The sequence below is a fragment of the Perca fluviatilis genome, chromosome 17 (assembly GCF_010015445.1).
Source record: "Perca fluviatilis chromosome 17, GENO_Pfluv_1.0, whole genome shotgun sequence".
Lineage (NCBI taxonomy): Eukaryota > Metazoa > Chordata > Actinopteri > Perciformes > Percidae > Perca > Perca fluviatilis.
In genome coordinates, this window is record NC_053128.1 from 28,777,858 (window position 1) to 28,797,369 (window position 19,512).

A 19,512-nucleotide genomic window follows, 5' to 3' on the forward strand; every position below is an offset into this window, starting at 1 on the left:
ATGGTTAAAATGTTGAATATGATGAACTAACTTGTATATTTATTACCATTGATTCACCGCATGGACTGCACAAAACAACACGACTATGCTTTGACTGTTTGATAGGGTGTAATGCAGTAAATGTATGCCTTTGCTATCAGGATTTATTCAGTACCTGACACTGGTGCTGCAATTTCTTCGTGGGCCTTCCCACTATGTAGATGTGTGACGGAGGCAAGCCGATAGTTGAGTACACAGATATGTCCTTGGTGGAGCCGTAGGCTGCAAAGATCCTCATGTGGGCCTAGAGAGGGAGGGTGACTTTTAGAGACTTCAAGGATTTTATTATATAGCGGCCTCAAATTCCCAGTGGCCTGACTTACCTCGTTGATGAGGCCTTTGAGGAAGTTGGCCTTGTGTCGGAGCGGGTCGTGAACCAGCCCGTCGCAGAATGAGACGATGCCGTGAGGAAAGTTATGCTGAGAGAGCCAGGCCACCACACGCTGCTTCTGCATGTCAGGACGACCCGTTACGTATACTATCAAATAGCCCAAGTCCTGCCAGTACCTGCAAAAAACAACAACATAAATGTAGAGATGTTCCGATACCATTTCTTCCTTCCTGATACCTGAACCTGGGTATCGAAATATATAAAAAGAACACTAACTTCTTAAGTATAAAAAATAACAAACGACAATGAACATGTAGCTACCGTCCTTAGCATTTTACAGTTAACTGTATAATAAAGGTCATCTCTGAACCGTTGTTCAGAGATGTGAATATCTTGTCCCGTTGCCTACAGATTATGAATTTATATGCAGATATCAGTTTACAGAGATTAAATAAAGGCACCTAGATAACCTGCCTGTATTGTTATATAATTGCTAAGAGAGAGTTCTGGGTGTGAACCTTACCTCACCACATCCACAGCTCCAGCTCGAACCTTTGGGTCGCTGCCCATTATAGACACACTGGCAGCAAATGACCCGTCGATACTGAATACAACAAACTCTGTTCCTCGTGGAACAATAGAGAGATAGCTGTCTGCAACTGTATGGTCGCCCCTGAAAGAGAAAGATGGAAGTTATTGTAAAAGGAGGAGATGTACGATGTAAGTAAAGTCAATGGGCCTCATTCACCAACCGTTCTTACGAAGAAATGTGTTCTTAAACCCCACTTAAGAACATATTTAAGAGAAAACTTAGGAAGATATTGGTGAATGAGGCCCAATGTTTTTTTGTTAACGTGAAATAATAAGGACTTTGCATACCTGACGACCATTTTGACTGGATACACTCCGATACCCAGCTTTTTGCTCTCAGGGATCACATAAGAGACCCGTCCACTGCTGTTGGTGAGCTCTGTGCTGAAGTAAACCCACTCTCCAGAGGGAGGCTGGGTCATGATGTGGATGTCAATCTGCAGGAAATGACACAAAGATCTTTCAACGCTGCCCGACTTCGATGACACAGACTGTGACGCGATTACATAACTTGTCTTTTTTTTCGTCACAGCTGAACGGTCGTCAGTACCTTTTCTCCAGTGAGGGTGACCATGTCCAGAGGGCCGTACATGAAACGCCCCATCACCATCTGGGCTCCGTCCTCCGTGAACACGGCGTCGTTCACTCGGTGGTTAGCTGTCACGTTCTGAAACGCAAAAAAGGATGACATGTCCATGTAACGTTTACTGCGTTTTGTTCAAGGGCATCAATTCCACTCGCTTTTACAGTTTCATTTTTATCCAAAACATGTCTTGCAGGAAATGCACTTAAGAGGGTAACAAAAGATCTTACCCTTATTTTAACATGAGTCCTCTTGCGGAGCCACTTCTCTCGAGGTTTGGACGGAGTGAATTCAGACACTTCTTTACCATCCAGCTCCAAAATGCTGGAGTTCTCGTGTCTCATTACCTAGGGAAGATAATTTATTTTGAATAAAAAGCCCAGAGCCTTTTTTAGGTTTTGTTTTCGGGTAGTAAAACTTCATACATTCAGCTTCTGCTCTCCTCAGCACGCCACAGTTCAGCCAAAGCTAATATATGATGCTACAGCAGTCTGTCGTTGCAAAGTATTTAATTCAAAGATTTTTATTTTATTTTGGAGCTAAAGTAGGCATTTTCTCTGCTTGCTTTCTTTGTGTCTTCATCTGTATACTCTGGTATACAGATGAAGACACTGGTTTATCTGGTTTATCACTGCAACAAAATTAAATGTTATAACCCTAACCCTGTAAATAAGCTTTAAACTTGCTGTAGCATCATGTTAGCTGGAGTGCTTCATTTCACTGAACGAGATATATGGCTTTGTCCTTTGCACTAAACTCTAGATTGTAGCTGTAGCTGAATGTGCAGTGCTGTGGAGAACTGTGAAAACAATATCTATTTTATAAACTACAATAACAGAAGAAAACTAGAAGAAAACTGGAACAGACTTCACAAATTCCGTAACCAAAGTATTTGAAATCATTAATTTGACCTGATGATGGCGCTAGATTAAAAAGTCAGGAGATTAGAGTTAGTTAAAGTTATTATAATTTATCCTGTTGACAACAGTATTATCTGTGCCAAATGTCATGGCAATCATTCCAGTAGATGTCAAGATATTTCACAAAAAAACAAATGTCAACCTCACGATGGCGCTAGAGGAAACGTCAGGGGATCACCAAAGTCAGTTGGATTCATCCTCTGGGGAATATGAATGTCTGTACTAAATTTCATTGCAATCATTTCAAAAGATAGAGACATCACAGTGGTGGGTCCCGATCGTTAGAGCCACGCCACTAGCATGGCTAAATATACGCTTACAATTGAAAATAAATTGAAATAAAATGTATATTAATAGCAGAAAGATTCTATGAACCTGTCTGAGTAAGAAGGAGACGACGTCTGTGGACTCCCAGTAGGAGGCATGGAAGAGATGAGGCAGAGCCACAGTCGGAAACGCTGTCAGGGCATCAGGGCAGTACAGAGCGTAGTCCATCCTCTTACTGCCCCACCACCGAGAAGCAACTACAGCGGGGAGGGAACAAGGGAAAGGTGGAACAAAGAGAGACAGAGTGAGTTTAGGAATCAGTGCATCCAGCATCTTGATCTTTGTTTGTTGTGTGGTTAAAAAAAAAAAAAAGGCGACTGCAGATCTACATTCTGCTCATCCAGAGGTGAACAGTTTAGGGTTATCATAAACTGGAGGAAGTTAAAAGATAGAACAGTTTAAAGGGTTGCACTAGGAGGGTGGAGAGTTGTAAAGAGGTTTTGAACGCACACACGCAAGAAAAAAAAATAGCTCAGACTCTGAGAACCTCGCCAAAGTTTATTTCTGGTTGTCTTGCAAAAAGAAAAAAACAGAAGTGGTTCTCATGAAGCTGAGGTTAAGAAAAGACTGCAGGTCTTGTTTGTCATTTTTGGAAACAGGACTACTGAGGAAGACTGAGGGGAGAGGAAGGCGTCAGAGGAGAAAGGAAAGAGCACAGGGGATGAGGATGGAGACTGGCATCCTTCCCTCGTGTACTCTTACTACAGCTCCCAGGGTACCTTGCTCTATGTTCTTCAGCACCCCTGGTGACGGGGGTGCCGAGCTGACGTCTGTCTCAGACGTGACATCGGTGAGGTCAGAGGTCATGTCAGAGCTAACGTCTGAGCTCTGCTCACGCGCCACACCGTTGGGTTTCAGGAACACCTGACGGATAGTCTTTCGCGACCGCAGAGACGAGCTCCGAGAGACAAATCTATTGTAGGGAAGAGCCAGCTGGGACAGCAGGCTGACTTCACGTTTGTGTGCTGAGGGGACGTTTGGAGGGAGGAAATGAGAACGTCAACATATAAACTGTCAAGCTTGTAGACCAAGACTTGGGTCACACCCCAGGAGGTTAGAAGTCAACTCACTGGTGGCGATGTTGGAGGCGTTGTAAGCGTCAGCTAAGCCCGACACCTGGCTGGCTATGCTGGCCTCGCTGGCCCTGCGGTGGCAGCGGAGGTGAGGGACCCCCGGTGATGTGGTCTGGCCGTCCACAAAAATATGCGAGTGAAGAGAATCCGCTGCAGAGACAGAAGAGAGGCGTTAGTCGTGTTCTTCACCGCAGAGATGAACAAGAAATATTCCAGTAAAAAAATACGATTTGGGTCTTATTTCTGCGGCTTTGGCATAATTTCTGTTGGTTTCAACACTATGAGGATGATCAGCGTGCAAGCACACACATCTTTGTAGTCCAGGTGCTTAGTCCAACAAACTGTGATTACTCCCCTTTATCATAAAATACACGTCTGAGTCTGTATGATTCCTCTATAGCTGACGAGCAGCCCCTTTGCTAATGTAATAAAGTACAACTTTTTATGAGAGCAGTTAACAGAGCTGTGAGTCAGCAAAGTAAGTGGCAGATGCTACGACAAAGTAAGAGTGCTGGTTACCGTAGCTTAGTTTAGTTTAGCATAAAGACTGAACACAGGGGGAAACCTGTTTTCAGTCTTTATCCGCCTACCAGAAAGCTATCTAAAGCTCACTAGAACAGGTACATTTTAAAGAGTTACTGGATTTTCCTTTAGATACGTCAAAAACGAGAGGGATAAAGAGAGCAACAGGACTGACGGAATCTAACAGAAACAGATACACACCGTCTGTGTGGAGCTGCCAGTTGAGGACGGGCACAGGGATGGAGGTCTCATTGACGGTGCTGTCCTGACAGCGGTGAGAAACTGCACCAATAGAATCCATCAGAAGCTGAGGGTTACTCTGCACGGTCTCAACTAGGAGGCCACATGAAAGGGGGGAAGAAAGAGATACAACAAACTCATCTACATGTAGTACAGCAGTGCAGTGAAATGTCTCCCGATGTCTGGTTGTGTGGACTCACCCAAGAGAGCTGAGTGTCCATCGCCCAAAGGGAAGCGCTGGTAACGAGGGACACTAAAGGGAGGCAGCAGGTGGAACCGCTTTTCCAGGAGAGGCTCGAGGCGGGAGGCCGAGGGATCGGCTGGATGAAACAGGTTGTAAACCTGCTGACAGGCCGGACGCAGAGCAGACACTGGAGAGGGGGGAGGAACACAACAAGAGTTAAAGAGATTTAAGACAGATAAAACGGTTAGAAGATACATTAAAGCTATCACTAGGAACCAACTAACCCACATTGATTTATCTCTGGTTGATTATGTAGGTACTACACGCCCTGCTATGCCCTGTTACACTCTGCTACGATCTGCAGTGCCCTGCTACGCCCTGCTATGCTCTTCTGTGCCCTGCTATGCTCTGCTGTGCCCTGCAGTGCCCTGCTATGCTCTGCTGTGCCCTGCTATGCTATGAACTACTACAACTACTATTTCTGGTCATTGTTCCACTATCTTTATTGTGACTATTATTGCCTCTGTTCATCACACCCCCAACCGGCACCGTCAGACACCGCCTACCAAGAGCCTGGGTCTGTCCAAGGTTTCTCCCTAAAAGGAGTTTTTCCTCACCAGTGTTGCACTAAATGCTTGCTCTTGGGGGAATTACTGGAATTGTTGAGTCTTTGAAAATTATAGAGTGTGGTCTAGACCTACTCTATCTGTAAAGTGTCCTGAGATAACTCTTGTTATGATTTGATACTATAAATAAAATTGAACTGAATTGAATTGAAAAGCAGGGAGAAACAGCTAGCCTGTCCAAAGGTTGAAAAATCTGCAAACCATCACCTCTAAAGCTCACAAAGAAATTATGAGTTCTCCGTAAAATCACAAATTATGGTAAGAATAGTATGATGTGTGTCTGTGACTTTAAGGCCAAACAAACTACTGTATGTATAGTAAGAAGAGCGTGCAGCTTCAGCCTACCCCTTTCAGTCTGAACAAAAAATAAATGGTTGAGAAAACTAATGAACAAAAAAGAGAAACAAAGAACCTCCTATTCTGTGAACAACTTAAATCATACGCTATCTAATTGGAAACTAGTCCAGCTGTTAGCCCAGCAGCTGCAGGTCAGTAACCTCTCTCCTTTAAACCCCAAAGGAAACACAATAGTTAGATTCGCAGCCAAATCTTTTTCATCCTATGAGATCAGAAACGTGACCTCTGACCGCTGACACCTGCTTTCCAGCTGCTGGAGACGAGTGTCTCACACAGGAAAAAAACATCAGAGGCTACAAATAACCACTTCCTGCTCATCTGGCAAAAGGAACGTTATTACAAGAGACCTTTTGTTTTTAAGTCTACAGTATGCGCTTAATCAGATACATGAGAAACATCATAATAAACCAAACTAAAATGAAAAGGTGCACAACAAAGTAGAAAACCTTCCTCACCATCTAACAAGGGCACCACAGTCTTCCTCAGTGCGAGCACCAGACCCAGAGGGGAGCCGAACATGAAGAAGTCAGTCACCTCAAAGTCAAACTTTCCCAAAGAGCCTCCTTCCAGCATCGTGCTGCCGCTGGAACGCCGTGACCCGGGCTCCCCGTGGAGCACACTGAAGTGGAGACTGGAAAACATTCATACAATCAGTGTTACTGTCGTTAATAAAACTAGGGCGAAAACATTTGTTAACGAACTATTTTTCATCAACAACCATAATGTGAAAGACAATAGACAAATGAACAAAAGATTGTTTTAAAGCAAAGTCTTTATGAACTAAATTAATCTACAATCCATTGAGAAGAAGAACGACAAAAACCTGCAAGCAGCACGCCAACAGCACGGCTACTTTTTGTGTTGGTATTGAAAGGAATGAGTAATTCCAGGATAAATGTCGATGGTCGGACATCTAAATCTTCCTGTAGGTGTTCACTAAAGAAATATCACGACGTTATCCGATATTTTAGCTTCTCCACTTAAGCTAAACCCAGACAGTGCACAGTATTTCAGTGGACAAGTGGATGAATGAGCTGTGCTAATGCTAATGCTAATGCTAGGTGAGCAGGAACAACAGAGAGTGAGTTAGGAGAGTCAGTCTGTTGTATTACTGCAAAAAACATAAATGCTGCCTTTTCCACTAACCTCGTGACAGACAAGACCGATACAAAACAAAGATGTCGACAGCTGTAGCCTCAAAATGCTTAGAAGACATAAAATTGAAAAAAAAATGTTTTGTTGACTACAATTAATATACATGAACACTACATACATTGGCTGAAATCTGTCCGAGATGTCAAATGTCACAAACTGTCCGAGACAGTTTGTGACATTTGTGTCCATTTCCATGTCTCACCTGGACAGGAAGGCCTGGTGATGTTTGATGGTGTCCAGCTCGTACGTGGAGGAGTCGCTGCGCTTGCGTGGGAGCTGTCTCTTGGGGTCGTCGGGCCCCGAGCAGCGAGGGATGTCGATGTTGCTGCGGCTGAGATGGCGGCTTCCTTCAAGGGACGGCGTGGAAGGAGAGATGCTGTTTACGACGATACCTGGAGAGAGAAGGTCTGTGTCCTGAAAGACAGAGAAAACAAAAAGGGATCCAAATGGTTAAAGAAGTTTCTACACTTTTACATTTTTGATACACTAGCAGCATGGCTGTAGGGATGAAACTGCAGGTCAGTCCTAGCCTGACAAGCCAGACCCACATCAAGATGTTGGGTCTGGGAACTCACCATTGGCAGGGCTCAATCCGAGGGGCAGGATAAACGGTTGTCTTTCAAATTCCCTCTGCACGTACTAGGATAGCGCTACAACCAGGCAGAGCAACGAAGAAGGAAGAAGCTAGTTGATAGATTAAACTTTTGCTGTAGCTGGTCGGCAAAACTCTGAACACATCTTCCTTTTTTAAAAGGAAAGAAAAGCTTAATAACTCAAAGTCTTCCAGAAGACCGCTGTTCCCAGCAGCAGCAGCCATAAGCCCGCCCACCCACTCTATACATGATGTGATTGGCCTGACCAGAATTTGGTTTTTCCAGCTCACAAGCCAACGGAGAGTGCCTAGACCCCCCTGGCTGCAAAATAAATTTGCTGCCACTAGGGTTTCTAGGCTAGGTCAGTCCACCATTTTAGCCAAAACTCAAATATCTTAACAATTTTTGGTTGGTTTGCTGGTATTTAGTATGCTGACGTTAGCATTTAGCTCACATTTAGCTGTGCCAAAAACAGCTGTTAGTGTGGCTGTAGACTCTTAAGCTTAAGCTTTGTTTAATGTTCGAGCATGCGCAGAGACATTTTTGCTCAATGTGTTGTTCGTTTCTCCGAAACGCCGGGGCGAGTACAACCTACATTATTTGAGAATAAGCAAGAAGTAGAGAAGAAGTAGTAGGGAGCGGAAGTAAATAAATACAAAAGGCTGCCTGGCAACAGTAGTAAACACTAACATACTGCCAAACATTGCATTCTTGACTGAAATTATGAACGTTACTGTTGCCTACCTCCAAGTCGAAATTACTGTCTGCCTCTCGCTGTTTAACAAACTGGACACAGCCATCCTAATCATCACAGCTTTCAACATAATCTCTTACGTTTTTCCACACCCTCTGGAAAAATGTCTCCTCTTTCCCAGTGTGGTGGCTCTCTCTTACAAAAAATGTAAGGCCATTTGACTCCCTGTAGTCTCTGCATGAAGAATCACACAGGTGTTTGTACTGTACAAGTGAAACTGCTCGGCCAGTCTTACCTTAAATCCGTGTTGGAATGAAAAGTGCAGAATGCGCCTAGTTAGAAGCAACTCAGAGGTGCATGACCAAGTGCTGTGACAAATTTTGGAGCCTTTGCGCAGACCCTCGCACCGGGGATACAACGGCGAGCATAAACCCAGTTTTAGTCTTTATTGTTTACTGCCAGAGAGTTGAGATTGTTACCTGTACACTGATGGCGCTGCCCCGTCTGCTGCTGTTTTGGCTTTCTGACACAGTCACCGAGCTGCTGCACAGAGCATCAAACCCCAGGATACCTCCGACACAGTCCCCGATAACACACACCTGCATTAGAAAACAGATTACAAAAACATGACTCAGCGTCAGTCACCAAACCAGTGAGGAGGAAATATGAAGCGCCAGGTTACACACTGACCTGGCCATTAAAAGACGCTCCTTCTACAGACTTGACGAAGTCACTATACACCTGATTGGCTCTTAAGATGACGGATGCTACGGCGTCTTGGTACTGGGGCGCCGAGGTAGCCAACAGGGGCAGAGCAGCCAGAGGGATGTGGTCCTGACTGCTGGACAGGCAGCCCTCGTCGTAGCTGTAGGGGCTGAGACTGCAAATCAGAGAGGACGCGTGGTTATCCGTCCGTATGTGGGTTTCACACAGCAGGTTGTGCATGCATTACAGCAGATTATTTGAAGAGTAATAATGGCTCACTTGGAGACTAGTGAGAATGCGTCGACACAGACAGCAGGACAGGGGACCATCCGGATGGCGATACGGCCCAGCGTCGCTGGGTAATGGACCCTCATCACGGTCTCAAAGGCTCCACTCAGCGTGTTAACATCTGCCTGCTTGCTGTTCTGTTCACCTGCAGACAATAAAGATATAAAATATTTTTTGGAGGACTTTCGATCCCAAACTTTTGTGACCAATAAAAACAAAGCGATCCGATCCATAGTCATAAGTTGCATTTGTCAAATAGCCGCAGGTTTGTTTCTTTCTCACTCTTCATTTTTAAGAGTTCTGAAGAAGTTAAAATGATCTGAATCAAAGTAGAGAAAACATAAAAGTTAAATTCATCAGAAATGTCTTTTATGATGTTATTCATTTTGCACATCCTCAGATGTATCTTGTATCACCATGAGACCTGGGTCTACTGCTCTAATTTAGAGCTGTAATGATGTGTTTTCCCACTGAAAAGATCAATCATTTCTGATTCACAATTTGATTTTAAATCTGCAACGAGTGAACTTCTTTGGCTGCTTGAGTGCAGCAGAAAAAAAAGCTGTAAACATAACACTGACACATCATAACATTTTAAGTTGATATGTTGAACTTGTTAGCAAATAGTTGATTATTTCCACATTCAGCAAGTACAGAGCAACAGGATGATTCATTAGGAGTGGTGGTGTTTGTTTTCACCTAATGAATGTCAGTCTCTACCAACTCCTGATGAAATATCTGGCTCTTTAGCTGCTTAATGCTCCACTATGTTCACCGGCTAGTCTCTAACTGAGTCTGTCTGCTGCACTGCACTGTGCAGATGGTGTACAGTCATTCTTTTCGCTGGTAACAGCTGCTGGAAAGGACAAAACAATGAGCTGAAAGCTAAAACGCTCTGTAGAGCCGAGAGAAATAGATTCAGGTGATAATTCTCTGTAGGTTCAACACCCTTTCACATTAAAACAGCCTTTTGATCCATTGTTATTCTAACAATATTAAGTCTATCTGATTGAATTACTCATGGAGTAATGGAGGAATTGATTTTAACAAGAGTGACTTTCATATTAATGTTGCAGGATTTTGTTGCAGCCGTACCAGAGCCAGTGTCCAGAATGTTGCCTCCGTGCAGGACCAGAACGAGGACGTGAGTTTTGGACGATTGAAGACACTGCTGAGACAAACAGTCCTGCAGGTACAGGACAGACAGGAAGGAAACAGGGTGAAAAGAGATGACGGAGCAAGCAGATTACAGGAATATATGGGGAAAGGAGAGAAGAGCAGCGAGGGAGACAAATGCAGGGTAAAACACTTGCCCTATCACTTTCGTATCTGTTCGTTAAATATGAAGCTACAGCCAGTAGCCAGTTAGCTTAGCACAAATAGTGGAAACAGGTGGAAACACCTGTACAGCTCACTAATTAACATGTTGTATTTTGGTAAATCTCTACAAAAAAAACAACATTCAACGTCTTACAGCAGGTTATGTGTCGGACTATTTCTTGGTTGCGACCAGTAACTTCCTGTAGACACAAAAAATATTGAGTTCTATAATGTATTCTACACTGAATCAGGGTCCCCACTCTTTCGTGAAGGACTTTTCCAAGACATTTTAAGTGATGATCCAGCTGGTATGACAGAAAGGGATCGCGCCCTCCACCAATATGTTCCTCTCTGTGGAAGTCTAATTTAAAAGATGTACAGTCTATGGCTCTAACATTTTAGAAATGAAATCATCTCTTACGCCAGTGGTTCCAAAACTAAGGGGGGCGCCCCCTTAAGTGGGCCTGGACATATAACAGGGTGGGCGCTGCAAGGCTAAATTTAAATAAATAATGTCTGGTTCTGTTGCACTGCTAGCAAAGCATGGACAAGTTTGTGAAAGCACTGACAATTAATCCACACCAAACGCCACAACTACCAAAAACAAAGACAAGAAAATGTGTAGTGTGTATGAAGTGGTGACCACAATTCCATTTAAGGAGCCTGATTTAACTGCCAATCTCCCAGTCAAATCGTTTGTCGTCTCGTTGTCTATCGTTTCACGGGGAAACAGCTGATTGTGGTGCATCGTGTGTTCTGTCAGTCAGTCTGTCTCTGGAGGCCCGGCAAAAAGGGTTTAGGAACCATTGTCTTACGTGCTTAGAAATCATGACAAATTGATCATAGAATAATATAATTATAAAAAACTAACACAGTTACCAGCCAGCAGTGACTGTTTAAATTTGAATGACAATATAACTTACATTATTCAGTTTCACCACTTAAGTTGTAATGTTATCCAACCTGCTTGTGCTACCGTGTGACGTGACTCGGGGGTGTGCTCACAGCGTTTCCACAACTTGACAGCCTTATTAAAAATAAACTACCATTTGATTGTTAATTTGATCCTGAACATGACTTCAGATGGCAATGTTATCTATTTTGGGGAGCTCTGATAGATAGCCTAGTAGTTCATTATCTGCTGAAGGAAAATATGAGAACACAATTGTTTTTAGGGCATTTTCCTTTTTTTCCCCATGACTGGAAAATTTGTCATGTTTTCCAGATTGTAGAGGACGTGTGGAAACCCTGTAGATGTAATGTATTACATGTCCTATAATGTGCTCTGTACCTAAGATGTCTAATTCTACTCTCTTTTAATGGAAGAACTGTGCACTACAACACAGCCTTTCACGCTCTACTGGCTACAGGACTGATATTTACATTTAGTTTACTGGAAAACCAAATGGACTGACGTTGTTGCCTTTTTGAGACACGACACTGGATACAAACAGCATCAACACACAGCATTTATACAAACTCACACAGTGTAAACTGTGAAAGCCTTAGCGCCCTATTTGCTGCAACCTCTGGTTAAATAAAACTCCACTGATGGCTGCAGTAGCGAGTGGATCCTAGTTTCACTACACTGGCAGGATGACTGAAAATTAATTGAGGAGGAGAAGTGTTATCTACAAGCTATTTAATTAAGGGTGTGAGTGTGAGAGAGAGACGTGGACGAAATTAGAGAAAAGTGAAGAAACTGTACCTCCATCTGCCTCTCCTCATTACTCATCACGGCGTACTCCCCGCCCGACTCCTGATACAACGTTTCTGTGAAAACATAAATTCATTCAGGAAAATGAAAGATGACTTAAACAGTAATATAAGGTCCTATTTCTCAGTGCAGGATCTGATGTGACCATAAGTCATTCCTTCCAGAAAAATGCGGAGTCTTTTTGTGATTGTTGCGGGCAAAAATCTTTGATTATGCGATTATACGAAAATGCGGGATTATGAAATCATGCAAGCCCCGCATATTTTGCGCGGAAATCGGCAATTTATGTTGCAAAAGTGCGTCGTATTTGAAAAACCGCATAAATATGCAGACTTTGGCTGATTATGCATTGAATTATGTAATCGCATAATCACGTTTTTCTGGGAGGGACTGATAAGTGTTCCCTGTTCTATTTAAAGTAAACTATGTAACAGAATCAACATACATGAATTTGACTTGTTTCCTCCTAGTTTAATACTGCTTTTATTGTTCTTAATTGTTGTGTCTGTTCTAATTTATATTTGTTTCACTTTATACCCTGTTGTTCTGCTTTGTTGTATATTTTTCTGCTTCTGTGTTGTGTCTTGTCTTGTGCTAAGTTGTGTTTTGCTTGTGTTGTCTTTTTGTTTCTTTGTATTTAAAAAAAAAAGCCTTTTTTAACATCGAAGGCAGGGGACTACAGATGAAAAATAGCCTTTTGGCTAATTCTTTCATAAATAAACTAAACTCAAAACTCAATCCTACCTTGTGCTTCATCTGCCTCGGTTGTTTCTATCTTGTCCATCAGGTCGTTGGAGCTCCACTTGGTGATCTCCTTGGCAAACATATCCTCGTTGTCAGAAAAGTCCTCTGCAAGACACACAGAAGACATCTAAGGGGTGCTTTTACACTAACCATGTTAAGTCCAGCCAGGCCTTCTGACTTTTCAGTTTTATCCGAACCAAAATTACAAGATACATGGTCGAACCTTGATCTGATGAAAAGAGGCAGTCTCGGTCCGGATCAAATTGAACCATCGTCCGGTTTGTTTTGAGCGTAAAAGCATTTTTTTTTTTTTTTTTGGATGGATCAGACTTTTGGACCATTATGGAAACTTCTGGCAGGCTATCGTTGTGTTATAGGAGCGGGGAAGCTCCGATAAGGAATAGCTCAGTGCTTAGTGTGTATGCAGCGAGTGTGTGGTTGACCACAACATGAGAGTGACGGTGGATGCGCTCAGAGCAGACAGGTGTCGTGGATCAGAGCAGAGAAGAAATTAGCAGTTAAGTTGTTAGGTGGTAGTAAATGTGCAGTGTTGGTTTCAGTTTGTCTCCGAATAAATACTGCAGCTCCTCAAGACCCAAGAAGTAAAGTTCCGTATCATGCAGAAAGTGAGGATTTTACCATGAGCATCAAAGAACTCATCGTCTGTACTGTCGTCCGAGTCTCGGGCGATGCTCTGCATCCTCCACTCTGAAATGCTCTGGTGAGACGGACTCCCTGTAAACACACACAACACAACGGCTCGTAATGTTATTCTTATACAACGGTGTTTGCCAAAAGCAATATCAAATAAGCCCAAACTGGTCCTCACCGCCTCTCTTAGTTGACCTGTTGGATGAGTGAGAGGACGTTGACCACTGCTTGGTGAGCTCCCCTCGTGTCTCCAGCGAGTCTCCCAGTTTCCCTCCGCCTCCTTCCGCCTCTGCAGCCGATCCCACGGCCTCAGCTCCCTGCTCCTGGTCCTGGCTGACGGCCTCTGCTCCCCCCTCTTCATTCAGGCTGTACTGGGCCATCTTCTTAGCTAAAGCCAGCTGGGTCTCCAGCTCCAGCAGCCGGATGTCCTCGATGGTCAGGCCGTACCACTCGTCCTGCCAGCACCACGCCTGCCGGTGGGCTCGAACCATCACCTTACGCAGACCTGGACGGACAGCAACACAGATTTATTGCCATTTTAGTGAAGAACAAATCATATTTCTGTGACATACATCTATTAAATTGGATTAACAATAAAAAATAATATATATATATATATATATATATATATATATATATATATATATATATATATATATATATATATATATATATATATATATATATATAGCTATGGTTGGCAAATACAGAATGTATTGTCAGAGATTCATAGTTAAGCATGTCAGTTAAAGGTCCTGAGCAAAGGAGAATGAAATGAAATCTGCGGCTCTCCAACCAGACAAGGAGCAATGTTTTTAGCAAATAACGCATTATAATAATAAATAATGAAGGCTTAAACTTCTGTATTTTTATTGTACTTAAGGCTGGTTTCATTGATAGAAAACCAAGACTAAGATAACGCTACAGTTAGTTTACATCTCTAACCAGAAACTGCAAGAAAGAACATTTAATTAAACAAATAAAGCATGCAAAAAAGAAGACTGCAATGTAGTTTTTGTAATTAAAAATCAATTATTTAAGTTTCTAAACAATTTTCTTTTTTGACAAAAATAATAAAATAAAAATATTGTGATAGTGCTGCAAGAATATAATACGTGATTTTTTACTTGTTTAATTTTTCATAATTGTAGTGGGGCAATCTGCTTTATATATTATATATATATATATATATATATATATATATATATAATCTCTTAGAATATAAAAAATCTGCTTTATATTCTAATATATATATATATATGTGTATGTGTGTGTGTGTGTGTGTGTGTGTGTGTGTGTGTGTGTGTGTACAGTATATGTATCTGAGTTTCACTTTAAAGGGGAAATGACATTATACATTTGCTCTGACAAACAGATTTGACAAATACATTTGGTATTCTCTCAATACGTAATTCTTGATCTTGATCTCGGTGACATTAAAAAAGTGTTCTTCACATCTGAAAATACATTACAAATAAAAACAACAGACTAGAGAAATTAAATTTAAATCAATGTCTAAACAAGCACCAGCTGGTTATGAAACCTGATCATGATTAAAACACCCAACCTGGCAATAAAAACCAAAATTAGCAAACAAAGAAAGCTATTAAATTAATATCCAGTGGAAATAACCTCTGACACATTGATGAAGCTTGAACGCTTCTGTATTATACAACCCAAAGACCCCTCCAGCGCAATTTATAATAAAGACGCCAAGTTAGAAAAAGAAAAAAAACACTTTAATGCAGATGAGATGCGGTGAATATTTTAAAGTAGGAGCCCGGTAAACAGCTGCAGGTTTATATTAGCACATAAACAAAAGGAGAAGTTCTTTACAAGCACGCGTGTTGAAGTGGCAGTCAATGCAACGGGGACAAAAAAGAAAAGACATCTTGTGGTTTTAGATGTGTTGATTAGACAGACTCGGAGCGAGAATGCCATGAAGATAGAGCAGCTGCTGCTTCATTAGTCTGGAAGTAAACGCCGCGAGGAAGTGAGCCGAGGGCCGAGAGAGCGTAAACAGTGTAAACAGTCTTAAATCACAGCAGTGAAACAGAAAACATTGGCAGGAAATTAATCCGGTCTGTTGTGTTATCTCAGGGAGCCAGACTCTTCTCGGTGCTCCTGCCTCTCAAACACTTTCCATAAGGCAGCTTTAGTATTTTATTTATTTGTTTTACCTGTCCCTCTTATTATTCCTCCCACTCACCCTCGTCTCTGCTCCACACCGGAGCGTGTTCATTAATCACTGGTTTATTATTAAAGAGATCAGGTCTATTGTGTTCTTATGGTTACTCACCGTTTTCATATACACACACCAGCAGACACAAAATCCTAAAAATCTTTTGACTTTTTATGTTTTTTTTTTTTTTTTTTACATTTTAGGATTATTTCAAAATCTTCAAGGTTATAATTTTCAGGGTTATCCTGATTTATTTGGTTCATTCCCAACTTTTTCAGCAGTATCATTAGTAGCAGTATTATTTCCAACATTTCTGACATTTTACAAACATCTCAAAATGATTATTTTTAGGATTGTGACCTATTTTTACACGATATTTTTTACTTTTCAGAGTTATTCTAAACTTTGAAAGTTCTTCCCACATTTCATCATCACTGACTTTTCATGGTTGTCCTTTACTTTTTAAATTAATTATTAACAACTTTGTAAGGATTCTCAGTGACTTTTCAGGAATATTCCCAACTTTTTCGTGGTTATCCTTTACTTCTTAGAGTAACTCAACTTTTCAACAGCATCCCTGATTTGATTCATTCAGCCATATTCACCCTTTTCCCAACCTTTTCTGGATTTCTCAGACTTTTTAGATTACTGTCTTTCTTTTTTTTTTAAGATTATTTTTTGGGGCATTTTAGGCCTTTATTTGGATAGGACAGCTTAGACTTGAAAGGGGAGAGAGAAGGGGAATGACCTGCAGCAAAGGGCCAAAGGCTGGAGTCGAACCTGCGGCTGCTGCATCAAGGAATAAACCTCTATATATGGGCACTCGCTCTACCAGGTGAGCTAACCAGGAGCCCACAGTCTTTTTTATGGTTATTGACTTCTTCTTTTTTCATCTTTAGCCCTGATTTTTCTGGATTATTATTATTATTATTATTATTATTATTATTATTATTATTATTATTAGCGCCAATTCGGGTCAACCCCGATTTTTGATTTGAATCCCTGACTTTTAATTGTTATTACTCATGCCATGTTAAATTATTATTCCTGATTTTTAAAGGATAATTCAAAATTTTACAGACTTAACCTTTAACTTTGACTTTTCATGGATATCCTTTACTTTTTAGAGTTATTCTCAATTGTTTAGGGCTAGCCCTCACTTTTCTAAAAACGTTCACGGTTTGATTTCAGTCCACCCACAACTTGTGCAGCTATACATTGCTGTGCATCATTACATTAAAAACAACCACCACTGTTCCCATTATTCCAGGGTTGTTACTGTCAATTTCCAGGGTTTACTTTTCAGGAATATGAATTCGGTACATTTCAGCAATATTCCTGACTTTTTTCATGGTTAACCCTGACTTTTCAGGACCATGCCTAACTTTTTAGTGGTAACAGTAAGACTTGACTCATTGAGAAAGAGAGAGAGAGAGAAAGGGAGAAATTGCCTCAGAGGTGACTTGTGTCAAAGAGTGCAAACACTCAAACACACACACACACACACACACACACACACACACACACACACACACACCATCTGCCATACCTACCCACGTCGTGTATGAAGCGCTCGATCTTGGACTGCATGCCCCAGTATCTGAACTCCACTTTGCAGAGCTTGTAGGCACACATGACGGGACATTCACCCAGATTCTGGTTGATCTCCTCGATCCAGTCGTCTGACAGCGGACCCCGTTTGGTTTTGACGGACTGATACAGTTTAGGGTCTTCTTCCGCCAGGTACTCATGAGGAGGGATGTAGTCCTTAACGATGTCTATGGGGTCTGCAAGGGGGGGAAGTCATTATGAATCACACAAAAGCCAAACTGATGTAGATGTCAGCAGCAGGTATGAGCAGGACAGATGTCACGATGACTGAACACCTGAATGAAAAGGTGTGTGTGACTTTCATGTAATAACTCCCTGCAGGGAATGTGTCTGCACATTTCTCCTTCATCCCAGTGACTTTTAGTATTCAGAGACACAACCCTCCCTCAGGCTGTATTCGTCCACATTACTCTGTCTGCGTTTTCACTGCACGTAACACGGTGAAGATCTGACTCCTCATCCTGCTCACAATGAAATAAAAGTCTACTCTGGGAGTTTTCACAAAGGTAGCAGAGCGTGTGTTCTTGTGTGCATGACTCACCTACAGTCCTCTGTCTCTTTTCAGCAGAAGACATATTGAAGACGTCCACTTGATTTCCGGTATCTGGTTTATAATACGTCTCAATGTCTATAGAGAATTTCTCTACAAAGGGACAGGTATACCTAAGAAACAAAAGAGAAACGGTTGTTGTTTTTTAATTTAATTTCTTTATTTCTTTATTGTTTGTCTCTTTTTTAGTCCTTGTTTCTTTGTTTACTTATTTACAGCGTGTTTGTCGTCCCCATAATTTTGCCCACAATGTATGTATGTGTGCCTAATGTTGATGTGTCCTACATGTGATTTGATTTATCTATTTAATTTTTACATCTCTTAACATTTTGTATTTGTTACAATAATACTAGTCCACTTGATCAATGGCTATTTGATCTCATGTATGTCCTGTAAGTTACTTGTATCTAGTTACCATTATCATATTATCATTATCAAAAGTAGACCCAAGGATTGTTTGGGGTGATGATGGGGAGGGAGATGGGAATTCTACAGTAATGTAATTGTATAAAATTGCATTGAAAAAAAAAGAAAAAGAAAAGAAGTAGGGATGTGTGTCCCCGAAGCCCCTTCTTCCATCACTTTGGCAGTTTATGGCAAAAAAAAAAATGAAATACTTGAAGAAATACACCAATCCGTGACAATTTGGTCTATTAATTTGGTCTATTAATCCACAAATCAAGTTATCTGGAGGATATAAAAAGTTGATTATTCAGCTGAAATTGTTCCAACAAAAAAAAATTCACCATCAGCAGTATCAGTTGTTACAGTATTTCATTCGTTCAGATTTATGAACCTAGTAGCCATAAAATAAAAACCATTAACAACGTTTTATTACCAAGAGTTCAGTCTTTCTACTTTAAGTAATGCCAGCTGCCTAAAGTCTCTTCATGCGACGCATCCTTAAGTGTGAACAAATGTTTTAGCACAGGGATGATTTTAGTGTCCGAGCACTTCTATAATATTTTCATGTCCAAATGACGATTCGTCATTTTTAATATGTGCGATGAGTCATTTTTCCTGCTTTTGTGTGGTGGTCTCACCGGGTTCGTGTGTAGGGGTAGGCGTTCCAGGACTCCTCTTCCACTCGGAGGGCAGCTTGAGGCAGAATGGCACAGAACCACGACGGGATGTGTTTTCCGATGTGGTAGACCTTGTGTGTGTACTGACCCGAGCCCCCGGGGCCGTCCTCGTAAGGCTTGTTCTCCAGGATCTCCACGCCGCTGCCCTCGCCACAGCTCTCCTCTCTGCTCTTTTTCTGCGAGGCGGCAGAAAGAGGACAAGACGGACAGAGAGGAGGAGGGGAGATGTAGGAGCTGCTTAGAGTCATCATACATTCAAAAAAGTATTATGTTGTCTTACATTTCGTTATATTATTTCTGGGTGTAGGTTTGGTATTAGCAGTGAAATCAGAGATTCAACCCCCCCCTCCCCCCACTCCAGAAAAGACATTTCCTGCATTTATTATGCATCTACATATTATAATTATTACCTCTGCAAGGGAGGTCA

General features: G+C 41.7%; 1 protein-coding gene across 4 annotated transcripts in view; it reads right to left on the reverse strand.

Annotated features, from left to right (window-relative positions):
* The window catches only part of LOC120545032 (membrane-associated phosphatidylinositol transfer protein 2-like), a 60,637-nt gene that overhangs the window by 7,429 nt on the left and 33,696 nt on the right, over positions 1–19,512 (reverse strand). For 3 of the 4 annotated variants that reach the window (XM_039778964.1, XM_039778965.1, XM_039778966.1), the window contains 24 exons: positions 19,047–19,261; positions 17,995–18,116; positions 17,396–17,629; positions 13,839–14,165; positions 13,649–13,744; positions 13,010–13,114; positions 12,257–12,321; positions 10,324–10,414; positions 9,220–9,373; positions 8,926–9,115; positions 8,715–8,834; positions 7,151–7,362; positions 6,249–6,424; positions 4,827–4,997; positions 4,588–4,719; positions 3,862–4,014; positions 3,511–3,756; positions 2,840–2,988; positions 1,775–1,891; positions 1,512–1,628; positions 1,250–1,398; positions 894–1,043; positions 363–546; positions 155–283 (listed from right to left, as the gene is read on the reverse strand). In XM_039778964.1, the coding sequence (XP_039634898.1) occupies positions 155–283; positions 363–546; positions 894–1,043; positions 1,250–1,398; positions 1,512–1,628; positions 1,775–1,891; positions 2,840–2,988; positions 3,511–3,756; positions 3,862–4,014; positions 4,588–4,719; positions 4,827–4,997; positions 6,249–6,424; positions 7,151–7,362; positions 8,715–8,834; positions 8,926–9,115; positions 9,220–9,373; positions 10,324–10,414; positions 12,257–12,321; positions 13,010–13,114; positions 13,649–13,744; positions 13,839–14,165; positions 17,396–17,629; positions 17,995–18,116; positions 19,047–19,261 (3,804 nt within the window). The remainder of the gene's footprint in view (positions 1–154; positions 284–362; positions 547–893; positions 1,044–1,249; positions 1,399–1,511; positions 1,629–1,774; positions 1,892–2,839; positions 2,989–3,510; positions 3,757–3,861; positions 4,015–4,587; positions 4,720–4,826; positions 4,998–6,248; positions 6,425–7,150; positions 7,363–8,714; positions 8,835–8,925; positions 9,116–9,219; positions 9,374–10,323; positions 10,415–12,256; positions 12,322–13,009; positions 13,115–13,648; positions 13,745–13,838; positions 14,166–17,395; positions 17,630–17,994; positions 18,117–19,046; positions 19,262–19,512) is intronic. The other variant, XM_039778967.1, reaches the window with a different exon arrangement.